The following is a 14,566-nucleotide window of genomic DNA, read 5'->3' as shown; positions in this document are numbered from 1 at the left end:
TTTCCAAACACAGCAACACTGCATATTTGCATTTCACACAAATACGAGAGCAACATTACAGAAATTCTTCAACATTATCCATTGATTTATATGCATTTTATTATAAAATAAATACAAACCAAAGCGTTTTTACATAAATATATTAAAAAAAAGTCTAGTACTGAGTCAATAAGGTCTGCCTAGAAGTTTTGGAGTAGCACCAACACAGCAGTCAGTTTTACAGAGAGGAAAAAGTACACTAAGAACCTTAAAGACACCTTCTCATCAAGGCTAAACAGAGGAATCTGGAGGACCAGATATTGTCAGGTAGACAGGATTGTGCCTGTTCACAAACTTCTTCAGCATCCGAAACTTTTTCAGTTGAGTTTTGCAGCCTTGGTGTGATATATGCTTAAAGTATTTGCAATCTAAGGAAAGAAAAAAACCCAACGCTAAGTTACATCATGATACAACCAAATATAAAATGCTTTCATTGTTTAAATAAATGCAAACATCTAAGAAACTTTTTGGTAATTAAAGGTACTAAAATCCAAGACATGCACATTAGAGACACAACTGCAGCATTAAATAATCTATCCTCATTTAGCCCAGCAAACATTCTACATGTATCTAAATGCACGTTATCTTGCAAAATACTTTTTTCTCTTTCATTTTTCCTCTGCAAATTAGATCAGAAAGTAAAATTTCAAGAGTGTAAAGCAACACTGATATCATACATTAATTTGTTATGCTGGATAAGGAAAACAGAGACTCACACTGACACCAGTAAGTACTGAAATTTCATTCAAGAAAATTGGAACTAGATGATTTTATTAGCCATCTGGAAGTAAAAGCTGGAAGATATCTGATACTACTGAAAGCAAAAAAAAAAAAAAAAAATCCAAACGGCTTCCAATACGAGAAATTGTTCTATGAAGTGCAGAAGATAAAGTTCTAGAAAAGCTGACAATGAACAAGCTGCCTGTCAACCAAAAGTCCAAACCAGTGTACAAGCCACTGTCTCCACACCATATTCCAATTCTCAATTTAGCAACTGATTCTTGGCCAGATCCTCCCCTTGGTTTTGGAAGCATTCCAAATAATGCTACTAAAGAGGTAGTGATCTTCACCTTCTTACCAAACTGCTGATGGTTTTCATTCAAGACCCTCCCTCCTCCTTCCTACATTACAACATCCCCATGGTCCTTACTGACCAGCTGACCCCCAGTATTTGCTGAGACACTGCCTAGGCTGGCATCCAGCAAGCAAACTCCCTGCAGTCCTCACAATATTCCCACAGGAAAGTGTTGTGCATTTTTGAAGTTATGGTTTGAAGGTCAAACAAGACAAATAGTACTGTGGCTGATTAACAAGGCCAGATAAAACTGAATTCTAAACCAGGATAAGACAAGTTGCCTCACTGTTAAATATCAAACCAATTTAAACACCTTTCACGTTCAGCTCCAAAGACAAGAATCTTTTCTAGAAGAAAAAAATCTGCATTTCTTCCAGGCAGCAGATCAGCTGCATCCCATGTCATTAGGGCCAGAACTAGACATTATTTCTATTCTACGTAGTGAAAAGTAAAAAATCATTTTGTATTACCCTTTCCCAGTAGGATTCCAGCCACCAGAGCTTTTTCATATGAAAGGCTTTTATTTTCCTGCCAATTCCTTTTTGCCAAGTAACGGCTAAAATGGAAGGCTGGCCACCAGTCCTTCCTGCAGTTCCACTCTTGCTTGATCCAGTCAAGATGCTTCTCAGAGCTGGAAAAAGGTTAAACAAGTTACAGAAAAGGTTAAATTGTGACGGAAAAAATTATTAGGAGACAGTGAATGTTATAATCAGCTTGCTACAAGTCTCCTAAATTGCCAACATAGGGACACTGAATTTATACTGAAACCAAAACACTAATACAAGCATTTTTATATAAAACTAATTCTTTTTTGTTTAATCCCTGGAAACACCTGTGAGGCTGGAAGTGAACTCTAGCAGTCTTATTTAGCTTTGGCAGTAACACAGATTATGGTGTGAAATGAAGCCAGCCTTTCACTTGTGTGCCAGTTTGTCAATACTAATATGGAAGTTTCTCCAGGTTTGTCAACAAACGAGTAGTATGAAGGGGTTGGTTTGTCCTTAGGAAAGGTTTGTGTTACTCCAGGCATACTTAAAGAGTAACTTATCCCAAACAGTTATTACTGTTATGCAATAACGTCCTTAAACCAAGCATTTCAGCAACACAAACCCCTTCCAGCCCCTCAAGGGAACCTACAAGAAACATGGAGAGGGAGTTTCGGCAAGTGCAGGTAGAACAGGACAAGGAAGAATGGCTTTAAACTGACCAAGGACAGATTTAGAGTAGATTTTAGGAAGGAGTTCTTCACTCTGATGGTGAGGCCCTGGGTCAGAAATGGCTTTAAATTGACAAAGGACAGATTTAGTTTAGGTATTGGGAAGAAGTTCTTCACTTTGATAGTGAAGCCCTGGGTCTGTTTTGCCCAATACAGTATTTGGTGAGTGGTCTCTCCCTGTCCTTCTCTCAGTCCATGAACACTTTGTCATATTTTCTCTCCCTATCCAGTTGCAGAGGGGAGGGATAGAGCCGCTTTGGTGGGTGCCTGGCATCCAGCCATGCTCAGCCCACACCACCATTCTAGTGGGAGGTGTCCCTGCCCATGGCAGGGGGGCTGAACAAGATGGTCTTTAAGGTCCCTTCCAACCCAAACTACTCTAGGATTCTATAAAACTATCTGCAACAGGGAAGTGACATTCCCCTACAATGACCAGGATGCCCAGTATATTTCAAGATACTCTGAAGCTGTGTATGAAAGACAAAAATGAAGGCCAAGTTAGAGCACAGAGGATCATTTTGTCAGTTGCCCAAAGGTGGAGACTTGACACATTTCTTTCAGCACATTGCATCAGACCTACTTACATTACAATCTGTTTCACCTGTCTTGCCAAACAGCTCCATGCTTTTGCGTTTTCTTTCCAGCCAGCATAATCCAAGGCTGCAAAAATAACTTCTAGGCCCAGTCGACGTTTTTTTCTTTTCTCTGGAAAAAAGATGAGGCTGATTAATGAATTACACAGAACAGGATGAACTCATTAGTAAGCCACAATTGAAACACAGTTCTCCATTCTGGCTCCCCAAATGCTGCTACTTAAAACATAAGTTATGTTTATTAGTGTTTCTTTAAAACCTCAAGATTGTTCTCATTAGTTATGAAAAGTTTGCAAATATGTCACACATGAACAGAAAAAGGGAGGTTTAAGACAAAAGGTCTATTTTTCCACCTCCCAAAGAAGAATCATAGAATGGTTTGGGTTGGAGAAGACCATAAAGATCATCTAGTTCCAACCCCCTGCCATGGGCAGGGACACCTCCCACTAGACCAGGCTGCTCAGAGCCCCACCCAACCCGGCCTTGAACATTTCCAGGGATGGAGCATCCACAGCTTCTCTGAGAGGGCAAACTGTTCCAGTGCCTCACCACTGTGACAGTCAAGAATTTCTTCCCAAAATCTCTTCTAAACCTTCCCCTTTCAGTTTAAAGCCATTAACCCTCATCATATTAGAAAAGAGAACAATCTCTATTCATGGACATTTCACCAATCTGTTGACCTGCTGGGACATACCAAGCCACAAGAAGACAGTTAGTTTGGAATACAACTGATCAGCATGGAAAAAAACAGTCTTCAAATTGGAAGACTTTCCTACCAGCTTGAAGATAATGCTTCCTTGAAGAGAAGGAAAATTTTCTTGTTTGATTAATACCAATGAACTAAAGAACAGATCTATCCCAAGTCCTCTAGAAACAAAAGAATAAATAAAACAGATCCCAAATATGGAATGAAGACCTTAGAATTCGGAGTAAGGTGCCTAAAAAAAAATTATTTTTGAGATCCTGACTGTACCTTACAACAGTTTGTTTTGCTTAGCCTTTAAAATGAGAAAGGCATTTGTTTATACAAGTTTGTAAATGACTGCTCATACATCCAACTAAGAGGTTATGGTGATTGGAAAGTTGGGATTTGGGTTGGTTTTTGGTATTATTTCTTAACTAACAAAACTACTTTCAAAAGCAAAAAAAGGGCTGCAGCATAATCTAGAATAATTTTCTGAAATTAACCTAAAGAAAAAGAGTAAAGACTTACTTGATTTTTGAAGCATGGTATTAAAATCTATCATTAGCTCATGTGAAGGAACAATATCATGCAAGATCTGAAAAATAAAAGACAAAATCCAGCTAGGTTATTTATTTTAATCTGAAAGCTTTTGAAGACTTCTACCTGACCAAGAAAAGCACAGGCCTCAGAGCTCTTGGGTGCTTTTAGTTCAGAAAACTAAGCAATCTGGTACTTTGGTGCCTTGATATAAAGAATGCATCTCTAGGTCCATTTTGCACATCTGACACTACTTTGTGTCATGACACTACCATGGATTAAATACCTTGATGGCTGCTGACAAACACTGCATGTGGCAAACACAACATTCTGAAGGAGCAGCCCAAATCCATATCCAGTGTCCCCTTTTTTGAAGGCAGCATTATTTCCTCCCTAGGCCAGTTCTAGCTCCCCTGTCTACTGCTCTGTGCATTGGATCAGTTTCTGGATTTATCACACCACTTCTTTGATTTATCTCTGTCTTGTAAGACACTCACATCTAAAGCCACTGCTAAAATGCACTGAGGAGAATTTCATACAAATCTACTACAGTTTCAAAGTCTAATCTTTACAAAGCTGTTTTTAAACAACTCCTGCACTAACAAAAGCACATTAGTGCCATCAAGTGGCAAAATATGGTTTGCAAGCAGTACTGAGATCAACTTCAAAAACGGCAAGGAAAGCAGGAATTTAAAAGCTTAAGCCAGCAAGGTTTTGTCTGGCAACAACCAGCAGACGTTAACTTTTAGCTTTAATGCACAGCTCATTGAAAACAAGCAAAGAAACTAATGGCTAGACAGGATCAATATGTGCAAGAGAAGGCATTTAATAATTTGTACAATATTGTAAAGATCAAACTGTAAGAGAAATCCATGCATGCTATGCACAAGACTGCTGATACAGACTTCTGGAACCATGCAAACATGTTCTCTGAGCTTGCTTACTGACTTTAAGAAGTGATGCAATGTACCAGTCAAAGGCAAAACAAGAACTGGAATTCTACAACAGTAAAGGATTCTGCTCCCTCCCACTAACTTCCCTCTAACCATCTACTTCCCACAAAGAATACAATGGGGAATAATAATGTTACAGGGTTCAACCAGGCTGTCAGACCACCACGCAAAACAAGTGACACAGACTGTACCTCCTAAGGGATACATACCTTCAGTGCAGATATGAGGGATTTCTTTGATTCACCCTGCCTCTTGAGGAACTGGTAGAGGTAGACGTGAGCATTGGGGTTAGCAGGAAACTTGGAGTTGTAGGCATATTCATTTAACACTTGGCGGGCTTCATTGTGGTCTCCATAGAACTCCAACAACTGGAAGTTAAATCTCGTTACTTTGTCAGATACAGGCAAACCCAACTCTTACAACTAATCTTGGACTGCCACAGCAGAGCCATCCAACAGCACAGTCTGTATCTAAGGGTGCAGCATATTAGATAATGCTAATACCCACCTATCTTCATTTTACTGGCTACTCTCAGCACAGAAACAAGAATTCACACACAGAAGCTACTCTGGGAGAAAATGCCTTAACACTACTTAATTGTCAAAGAATTACCAGCACTTGCTCCCTGGATAGAGATGCTGAAGGCACATGCCATATCTCTATAAAGACAGAAATTGGCAGATGCCAGCACCAAGGAAAATTCCCCAAGATGTGCTTAGAGAAGTCAGAACTTAGCAGTGCTTACAAAATGTAAAAGTTTATCTTAAAAAACTCTTTAAAACTATTAATTCTTAATTACAAATCCCAGGCAAATATTTTAAAAACCCAAACCAAAACACAGAGGGGCTGCATGTTTGGTGTCTCTAACATTTCATGTTCAACTGCTCTGCTGAAAACCAGAGAAATTGTTTTCAGGAATTTAAACTAAAGCAGCTATGCTCCAATTTCTGCAGCACCATGAAAACAAAACATGCAAGCTCTTTGTCTGTTTCTTTTTCTTGACAATGCACAGATAAAAGTTCTTTTTGTGCTCTGTTCAGTCTCTGCAGCTCTACCAGGAGTATATTGTGCTCTACATCTAAGCCAGTGACATGCATATACAAATGTGTTGCTTTTGAAATACTTTGTCTTCACTCCCACACACAGAAAATAAGCTGCATATGGGCAACTTATATGAAAATTAGACAGGGAAACACAAAAGGAAGCCATCTGTAAAACATGCCCTTACATCCACATAGCTTTTCACAAAGACATCCCAGACTCCAGGTATTTTAATAATCTCCTTCAAGTTCACTGCTGCCTTCCGAAAGTAACTATGCATTTCCTGCTCCACAGCCAAGTCTGAAAAGCCATCCTCACCTACCAAAACACAAAAGAAGGTCACAAAGCTATTAATTCTGCCAAGCAAAGGGATCTTGAAGTGCTGCACCTAAGGGATGATCACATTTTGCTAAGCAAGGACTCCAGTCAGAGACCTTTAAGAAAAGTCCTCATTATTGAAACAAGGAACTGCTCCTCATTCGAATTTATAATCAAAAAATTTCAACTTCTGGAGCACAATGAGTAGTACACTCCAAGGCAAGATGCTATCAGCACAAGGTCCATAATCCAAATTCAACACTTGGTTCTACTTGGAAACAAGCAGAGATCCAGTGTAACTGATAACACACAGCCAGCAGGAATGTGCAAAATCAGATGTGACTCACATATGGCAACTTACACATCTTTAAAGAAACGGAAATTCAAACACAAGGGTTGAGAGCTTTGCTATCACTCAAAATTCCAGCAGCAGTCAAGCACTTGCACACCTATTAAGCCACTGCTTTAAGGGAGGACATTCCTTTGATCATTATTTTAGGTGATGCTGGCTGGACAAGGGGAGAAAGTTTCGGAACAGCATTTCAGGGCTGAAATTGCTATTTTGGCACCAGCATGACTGCTGATACAGAATTCTGTACCAGCCATACCATCAAACATTGAAGTCTAGTAAAGAAAAAGGTGTCATTGCAAACCATGGTGTCTGCATAAGCAAGTTAAGCTACTGCTCAATCCAAAAACCACTTACTGTGCTCTAACAGGATGTTCTTCTGCTTAGACCAGCTATAGTAGTCCAAGAGTCCCCTGTAAGCCTCAATCAGCTTCATCTCCTTATCCTGAATGGCTGTTTGCTCTCCAAACCTCCAGCTTTCTGCCAGGGACAGGTTCTGGTAGGCTTCATCTATTTGCCCATTACAGAGGAGATGAAAGACATGCTCCAAGCAGACCTGCAACCCAAACAGTCCAAACCACAACATTTCACACTCAAATGGAGAGATTCTCAGCAACACAGCAAAGTTCTACACAAATGTGCAGAGAAAGAGGAGATCTAGTGACAGGCGTAAAAAATATTGCCAACACAGTTAGTGAAGTATTTTAATTACTTGAGTTGTCTCAAAAACCTGCTTGTCTTTAACAAGTGCTGTACCTACTTCAAAAGATTTAGAAATGACCTGAGGAAATGCAGCTGGGCTGCATTTACTGAGTTTTCATTTGGCTACCCAAATGCAGAGCACCTGAAGAAGGGATGTCCTATTACTCTACCACGTTGATTAGGTATTGGATTAAAGCCTAAACCTTCAGTTACCTCCAGAAAACCCTTGAATGGAACTTCTTCTGAAGACTTTTAACAACAGAATGGAAGACAGAAGCACCAACCCAAATTAGAAACAGCCAAGGAAACCAAAACCATATAGGTTTGAGTGAGCCACCACAGGAAGAAAACCATAAAAACCCCCTAGAGCTGGGTGACACAGCATTCTGTTTTATAATCAGATTAGCTACTCAAAAAGTGAGATGGCAACAAGGCAAAATTTAAGCACAAATGTTTAGTCAGAAGCACAGTGGTCAAATTAAAGACTGGAAATAAAACTTGACAGGTATTACCTGTATTTACATGTCATTGGGACATGCATGAAAATGAATTTGACTCTTTCAAATTAAAAGCTTAATTAAAGGGTTTAAGCACTTCTAAGGACTGAGAACATGCATCTGTGATCAAATATACAGACCAAATGAGATAAGGTTAGGTATAATACAATCTTAAAATATCATGCAATTGGCAATTCAAATGTTGGGTTCGGTTTTTTGACACTAATGTCGGTAATACATTTCAAAAGAGATTTGGAAATTAACATACAAGTAAGTGCTCAGGTGAATGAGAAAAATCATCAAGACTGCTTTAAGTACACTCACCTTCAAGTACCTTTTTACTCCTAAAGTTTTCATCTGTTCCATGAAACAGTTGAACTCTTTCATGCTGCTTTGGGAATGATGCCACAAAATTTCAGTTCCTATTCTCCAAATCATCTATTACAAAAATGGCAACAGTCACCATATATAGTCTTACCAAACTTATAGTTACTGTAACACATGAAAAATGTACATTTGAACTGCAAATAAAAAATACTACTGCTATAGTAACCTACCTACATCAGTAGGACTTTTAGAGTCATTCAGCGGGTAGTTCAGAATTGCTCATTGTAAGTGTAGCACTCCAGAAAAGCTTATGAAAACTACATGCCAGAGCGTTCCTCCTCCCTTCACCAAAAAATTATGTTCTCCTTTGATATGACCCCACTAAGACACAAGGTATGCACAATTCTTTGAACTTAATAGCAAAGATTATTTCCAATTTGATGTAGCTCCCCATCTGCATGCACTTGTTTTCAAGGTCTGCAAGCTAGCCACGTTCAAGTACTCCATTTATTTAAAAGCTCTGATCCTTTTCCTTCCACCTCCTTCCATCTCGACACCTGCAAAGAGTTTTCAGCTACTGGAAGAACTAGTAACAACCTAAATAAGCCACTAACTTTCAAACAGATTCTGACTGATGGCATGCGAGAACCAAACACATTTACTGCTTTTCCATTTGAGAAGACCACTTTGACTTTTCATAGATACACTGCTGATGGAGTGAACTTATACCAAGCCAAGTTTTCACCTGTTGGGTCAAGGATCTATTTAAAAAATCAAACCTGTGATTAGCTAATTAAGACAGATGTTGGTCCTGAAGTATATAGATGCTGCTTGCAAGTATTTTTTCAACTGCAAAAGAACCCAGATAAGGAACATGGGCTTACCTCTGAGGGACCAATGTGTTCTCTGGAATAGTCCTTCTCTAGTGACTCAACATAGCAGGTCAGGAACTCTGCAGCCCTTTTCCACTGCTTTTGTAGCATGGCATCCTGAATGTAACTTAAACACGCTTCTTTGCTCTTCCTGAAGTTTAATTTGTGTTCATGGGAAGATGCTAAACAAATAAACAAACAAAAAAATTAAATCAACTGAGCCCACAACTGTCACAACCCTTATTCAGATGGCAATATGCCTTCCATTTCAGTGTCCTTCTTGTATGACCTTTCTTGGACACTACAGAGAATCATCTTAAGCTCTGTGGTTTTGAAGATAAGCATACCTGTTAGTCCACATGGAAGCAAGACTATGGGAAAAGCTGGAAAATTGATATGAAATGGTATTTTCCAAAAGCAGCATACAGCTGTGCTTGAAATTCCCATTCACTTGAAACAGTAAATAGCCAATTATGTCACACCACTACCCTACTAGAATCAGGGAGCCATGGTGCTTTGATAACTTCACAGTACATTTTGTCATATTTTGGGGACCACTCTCTTCACTTATTAATCATCACCTAAGTTTGTGACCCCACTGTGCTGCAGATTTGCATACAAACAAGCAAACAGGCCATTACAGTACCAAAGGCTAAGCAATTCCTGTGCAGAGAAACATAGAGAATTATTCTCTTTTGAGTACAAGGCTGCAGAGAGGCCACTTAGCCTTTTTACATCAACAGTGGCTCAATTTATACTGAAACCAGCACGAAACTGAAACTTCATTCCCATGAAGTGTGTTTAAAGGTCACAGCTGTATTACCCTACAACAATGCTCATCCATAAAAATCTTTCAGCAAGGCACATCAGGAGCTCACTAAGACAGCTCCTACCTGGATGCTGTAGGCAAAGGAGTAATTCAAACAATGGCCAAGTTAGGTAATCACAGAATCGTTTGGGTTGGAAGGAGATCATCCAGTCCAACCCCTTGCCAAGACAGGGTCAACTGGAGCAGGTGACACAGGAACGTGTCCAGGTGGGATCTGAGAGTCTCCAGAGATGGAGACTCCACAATCTCCGCAGGCAGCCTGTTCCTGTGCTCTGCCACCCTCAGTGTAAAGAAGTTCTTCCTCATGCTGAGGTGAAACTTCTTGTGCCTTAGTTTATGGCCAATGCACCATGTCCTTTTGCTGGGCACCACTGAAAAGTCTGGCACCATCCCCTTGCACCTGCCTTTGAGATATTTATATGCATTAATGAAATCCCCTCTCAGTCTTCTCCAAACCAAACAGGCCCAGCTCCCTCAGTCTCTCCTCATAAGGGATGCTCCAGATCCCGAATCATCCTTGGAGCCCTCCGCTGGACTCTCTGTATCAGCTCCATGTCTCTCTTGCCCTGAGGAGCCCAGAACTGGACACAGCACTCCAGATGTGCCTCACCAGGGCTGAGTAGAGGGGCAGGATCACCTCCTTCGACCTGCTGGCAATGCTCTTCCCAATCATACCATCAACCCTCCTGCCCGCAAGGGCACACGCCCGGCTCACAAAATAACTACGGTTGTTTCGAATCTCTTTCCCAGCGCTGGCAGACAATTTGAACAGAAGCAGAAACTTTGTGCCACCATTCCCACGGCAGCACGAAGGAGCTGACAAAGAGAACTCACACACGCTCCGCCCTTACCCGGCTGCGGCGGCAGGAAGGGCAGGTGCAGGGGCGGCTGCAAGGCCGCCTGAGCGGCGGGGCTCCTCCTCCTCCTCCTTTTTCTCTTCCCTACCACCACCACCACCTCCTCATCTTCCTCCTCCAGGAAGCTGTCCATGGCAGCCAGGCTCACCCCGCAGCTCGGCGGCGGCAGCGGAGCCGGGGCAGGGCGGGCAGCGGCCGAGCCGCCCCCTCAGGCACCAGCGGCGCGCGGTCCCGGCAGGCAGCGCGGGGCGGGAACGGCTCCTGCGCGTGCGCGCGGAGGGGGCCGGGCAGCGCGGCCGCCATGGAGGGCGCCGGGGTTCGGTGCCCCCGCAGCGTTTCCCTGTTTCCCTCTGCGTGTGGGAGCGGGGAAATGAGGGATGCCGGCCTAGGGTGAAGCAGGAGGGATGGGGAGGAGCACGGGGGGTAGGTGGGTGTGTGCGGCGGTGTGACAGAGAGGTGTTTATTTCTAGATGTAGCACAATCAGGGCATGACTAGAACCGTGACTAATGCACTGGTTACTCTAAGAATTAGCGAGTTCCTCTTATCACCCTTCCCATTAGCTGTATTGCTACTTTTCTGTTCCTTTGTAACTCATAATGTTCTACAGAAAGAAAGGATTCCGCATCAAAATCCTGTGCGTTGTAGAGCGATAATGTTGCCTGTGCTCCTGCAGAGTACCTGGATTCTGGGAATCTGTCTGCCTCAGCCACAGCATCTGGTTTGTACAAATTTGTGCTGGAACTTGTTTCTTTAAACTACTTTCGGCAACTAAATTTGCCCTGGACTGTTTTGGTGTGTGTAAAGTCCAGTTTTCTGAGTAAGATTTGACAGAGGTTTTTTCAGAACTGCTCTGGCATGGGAGGGTGAGTAAATAATAAACTGGCTCAGATTAAAGGTTCGTGTGATGCTGTCTCCTGGTTCAGCTGTGGTCAGTCACCAGTGTCGGGGGAATAGTGCAAGGCAGAACAGTTGTTTGCAGCATCTAAACAGTTAAACTGAGTATCATACCTTAATTTGACATTTAATAAATCGGTGTGGGAATAACAGAAGTCTCCCTTTGCTTTTTCTTTATTTTTAATCCTGTGTTCTTCCAACATATGACTTGCATTGAGATCATAAGTATTTTTGTTGTTAATGGATAATTAACTTAATTGACTGATGGCAGTAAACTGTTGCAGAGTACCACATCTTTAACAGTGCCATCTTCTTTGACTGTCCTTTATGATTTGTGCTCTATATGACTGTCTCATTGATTACTGGTGTTCCCCAAGTTTTGATGTCACTTCCTACAACACTCCTGATCTTCTGTTAGCTCAGTACTCTAATTTCAGAATCCCACTTACCCACTTTACTTATTTGTAAAAGTTCTCAAGTTTACATAGAAAGACGTTTACTTTTGGCTTGTAGTTTTTATTTTCCTGTGTCATATATAAGTGGGTGTTTCCTGATCCTTAGCTGAACTTAGCCAACTAATCTTGTTAATGGGTGTCAGCTACTTTAGTAGATATTTTAGTGCAGAAGAGATAGGAGAACTATCTTACCCTAAACCCTAACCCTTTGTAAGAGTAGATGAATGTTTGATACCTCATGTACAGTGGGACTACACTCATAGCTAATTACCTGTTTCCAAGACTGGGGTTGAAGACTGGAAGGAAAATTTGCCTGAAATATCTAAACTGAACTAAGTGAAATATTTTTCTTTTCTGTCACACACTGAGGAAAGCTGGGTATGTTAATAACTGGGTATATTTTACTCTGAAATAATTGAAATTGTAGGAAATGCTGGACAGTTGCAGTGGTACACTTGTGTATATGGATCAAGTGCAAGCTGCTTGTTATTGCACAATAACGGCAGTAACTTATGTAAGAAATGTGTGATCCCGTTTCTCTTCACATCTCTCTTTCTTGCCCTTGTCTTTACAACCCCAGACACCATTACCTTTTATCTTGGTCTTTATAAAAGATAAGCTTGATAATTTGTACTGATGGAAAATAACCAAACAGCTCTTTCTTCACAAGAAATTGGACCTAATAATCTGGGCATTACACAACAGGAAATATTAATGTCGAGGGAAGAATGCTTATCTTTCACTCGTGCAATTATCATAAAATGTGACTTGAATGTATTTACTTCCATATTGTAAATTGTGACAAACTTCACTTCTAGATTTTCTGCGTTAGGCTTTCTTAGAGCTTTTTATCAGCCAATATCAGTGATGGCAAATAGGTATCACCTCATTTTCTAAGATGTGAAACACAAAAATGTCAACAAAATTGCAGGAGAGCTACAGCCACTATACTGGACTAGGCCTGGAGAACATGAGCACTGGGTGAATGAATCATTGCATTCCTGTAGCATGTGGATCCTGGGGATAGACAGCACTGTAAGAAATGCCAGGGTGTCCATGGTATGCTGGGCAAAGAGGTACCAACACCTGTTTCTACCTTGATACTTTTTCATAGTGTGATTAAAACATTAAACTGCTCTAGATGGGAGCTGAAAATGAACCATGCATTTTTCAGAGATTACACAGCAGTAACTAAGCCTGGATCTCAGGCCTTGTACAATGAGACTCTGGAAATTAGTCTGGAGCAAAAATCAATAAGGCAGGATGATGCAAGAGGAACACATGCAATTAGCAGTAGTGATTGCTAACTCTTGAGATGTAGTATTTTAAAGGGCTCTTAAAAAGCTCTTGAAAAAACCCTCAGGTGCTTTGACAAGCACAAAAAACTATAAAAAAGCAGAATTATTCACCTTGACTATCAGTTCTGTGAGTGCCTATTCATTTTGGGAGCAGCTTCAGAATTTGCTCTGGAAAGTAGAAAAAAAAATACAAAAAATTTGTTCATTTGATTCACCAGCGAGAGGATTCTCTTATGTCACCTGTCCTTTCTTGGCTGCATCTTTCATTCTCTTTGTCCACTCAGGGTACTGTGCTGAACAAATAACATGGGTCTGAAAAAGAGAAAAGAGAAGTTTTGTTCATCTGCATTGTGACTTCTGCTGTCATTTTGCCATTTTCGATCTCTAAGGTAATATAAAGGTGATGAACGTGAAGAAAAGGGAATGGTAAGTGCAGGCACACCTGCAAGTAGCACATCTTTCGGTTTGCAAATGCTCAACAGTTAAAATACACCAGCAAATGGAAGCTGCGGCTACAGACGGGCAAGGATAGGCCTGTCGGGGAATCCTGCGCTTTGGGCTGCTCGCTGTGAAACCCAGCACTTTCCCCAGTGGGATCACGGATGAGTGAACTCCTCCGCCCGCCGCACCGCAGGTGTAACCTCAAACTCTCGAGGTCACCGGGGAAGTGGCGGCTGCTCCTCTCCAGCGGAGATAAGAACTGCTCGGCGGGGAAGGAGGGGGAGCAGCCAAATGCATGTTCGGATCTGTCGTGTCCTTACAGGGCGGCACCTACACCCTTTCTCTAGGTTCTTCTTGCTCCAGCGATCTTCCGCTAGAGAAACCCGCACAAATAAGGGCCAGGACCTCCCTTCTTTTCCGGCCTGCGAAGCGGGAAAGGTAGTCAGCCTCCTGCCCGGCGCAGCGGCCGGCGGTGCTGCCTCCTCGGGATCGGGATAGAGATAGGGATGCCGCCGGCAGCGAAGGAGGGAGGGTCCGTGCGCTGCCCTCCTACCGCGGCGGTGGCGGGGCCGGGCTTGTCCCTCCCC

General features: G+C 41.8%; 1 protein-coding gene across 1 annotated transcript; it reads right to left on the bottom strand.

Moving 5' to 3' along the window:
* Positions 1-81: 81 nt before the first annotated feature.
* On the bottom strand, positions 82-11,043 carry TAF1A (TATA-box binding protein associated factor, RNA polymerase I subunit A). The gene is made up of 10 exons (XM_082303417.1): positions 10,885-11,043; positions 9,217-9,386; positions 8,330-8,443; positions 7,164-7,362; positions 6,327-6,457; positions 5,308-5,466; positions 4,137-4,203; positions 2,915-3,035; positions 1,585-1,745; positions 82-407 (listed from the first exon to the last, which is right to left on the bottom strand). Exons 1-10 carry the CDS (start codon positions 11,021-11,023, stop codon positions 271-273), a joined length of 1,398 nt encoding a protein of 465 aa, XP_082159543.1. The 5' UTR covers positions 11,024-11,043; the 3' UTR covers positions 82-270.
* Positions 11,044-14,566: the final 3,523 nt, after the last annotated feature.

This window comes from Coloeus monedula (genome assembly GCF_965178545.1).
Source record: "Coloeus monedula genome assembly, chromosome: 2".
NCBI lineage: Eukaryota > Metazoa > Chordata > Aves > Passeriformes > Corvidae > Coloeus > Coloeus monedula.
The sequence above is the reverse complement of the archived record's forward strand: the minus strand, read 5'-3'. Positions and strand labels throughout refer to the sequence as shown.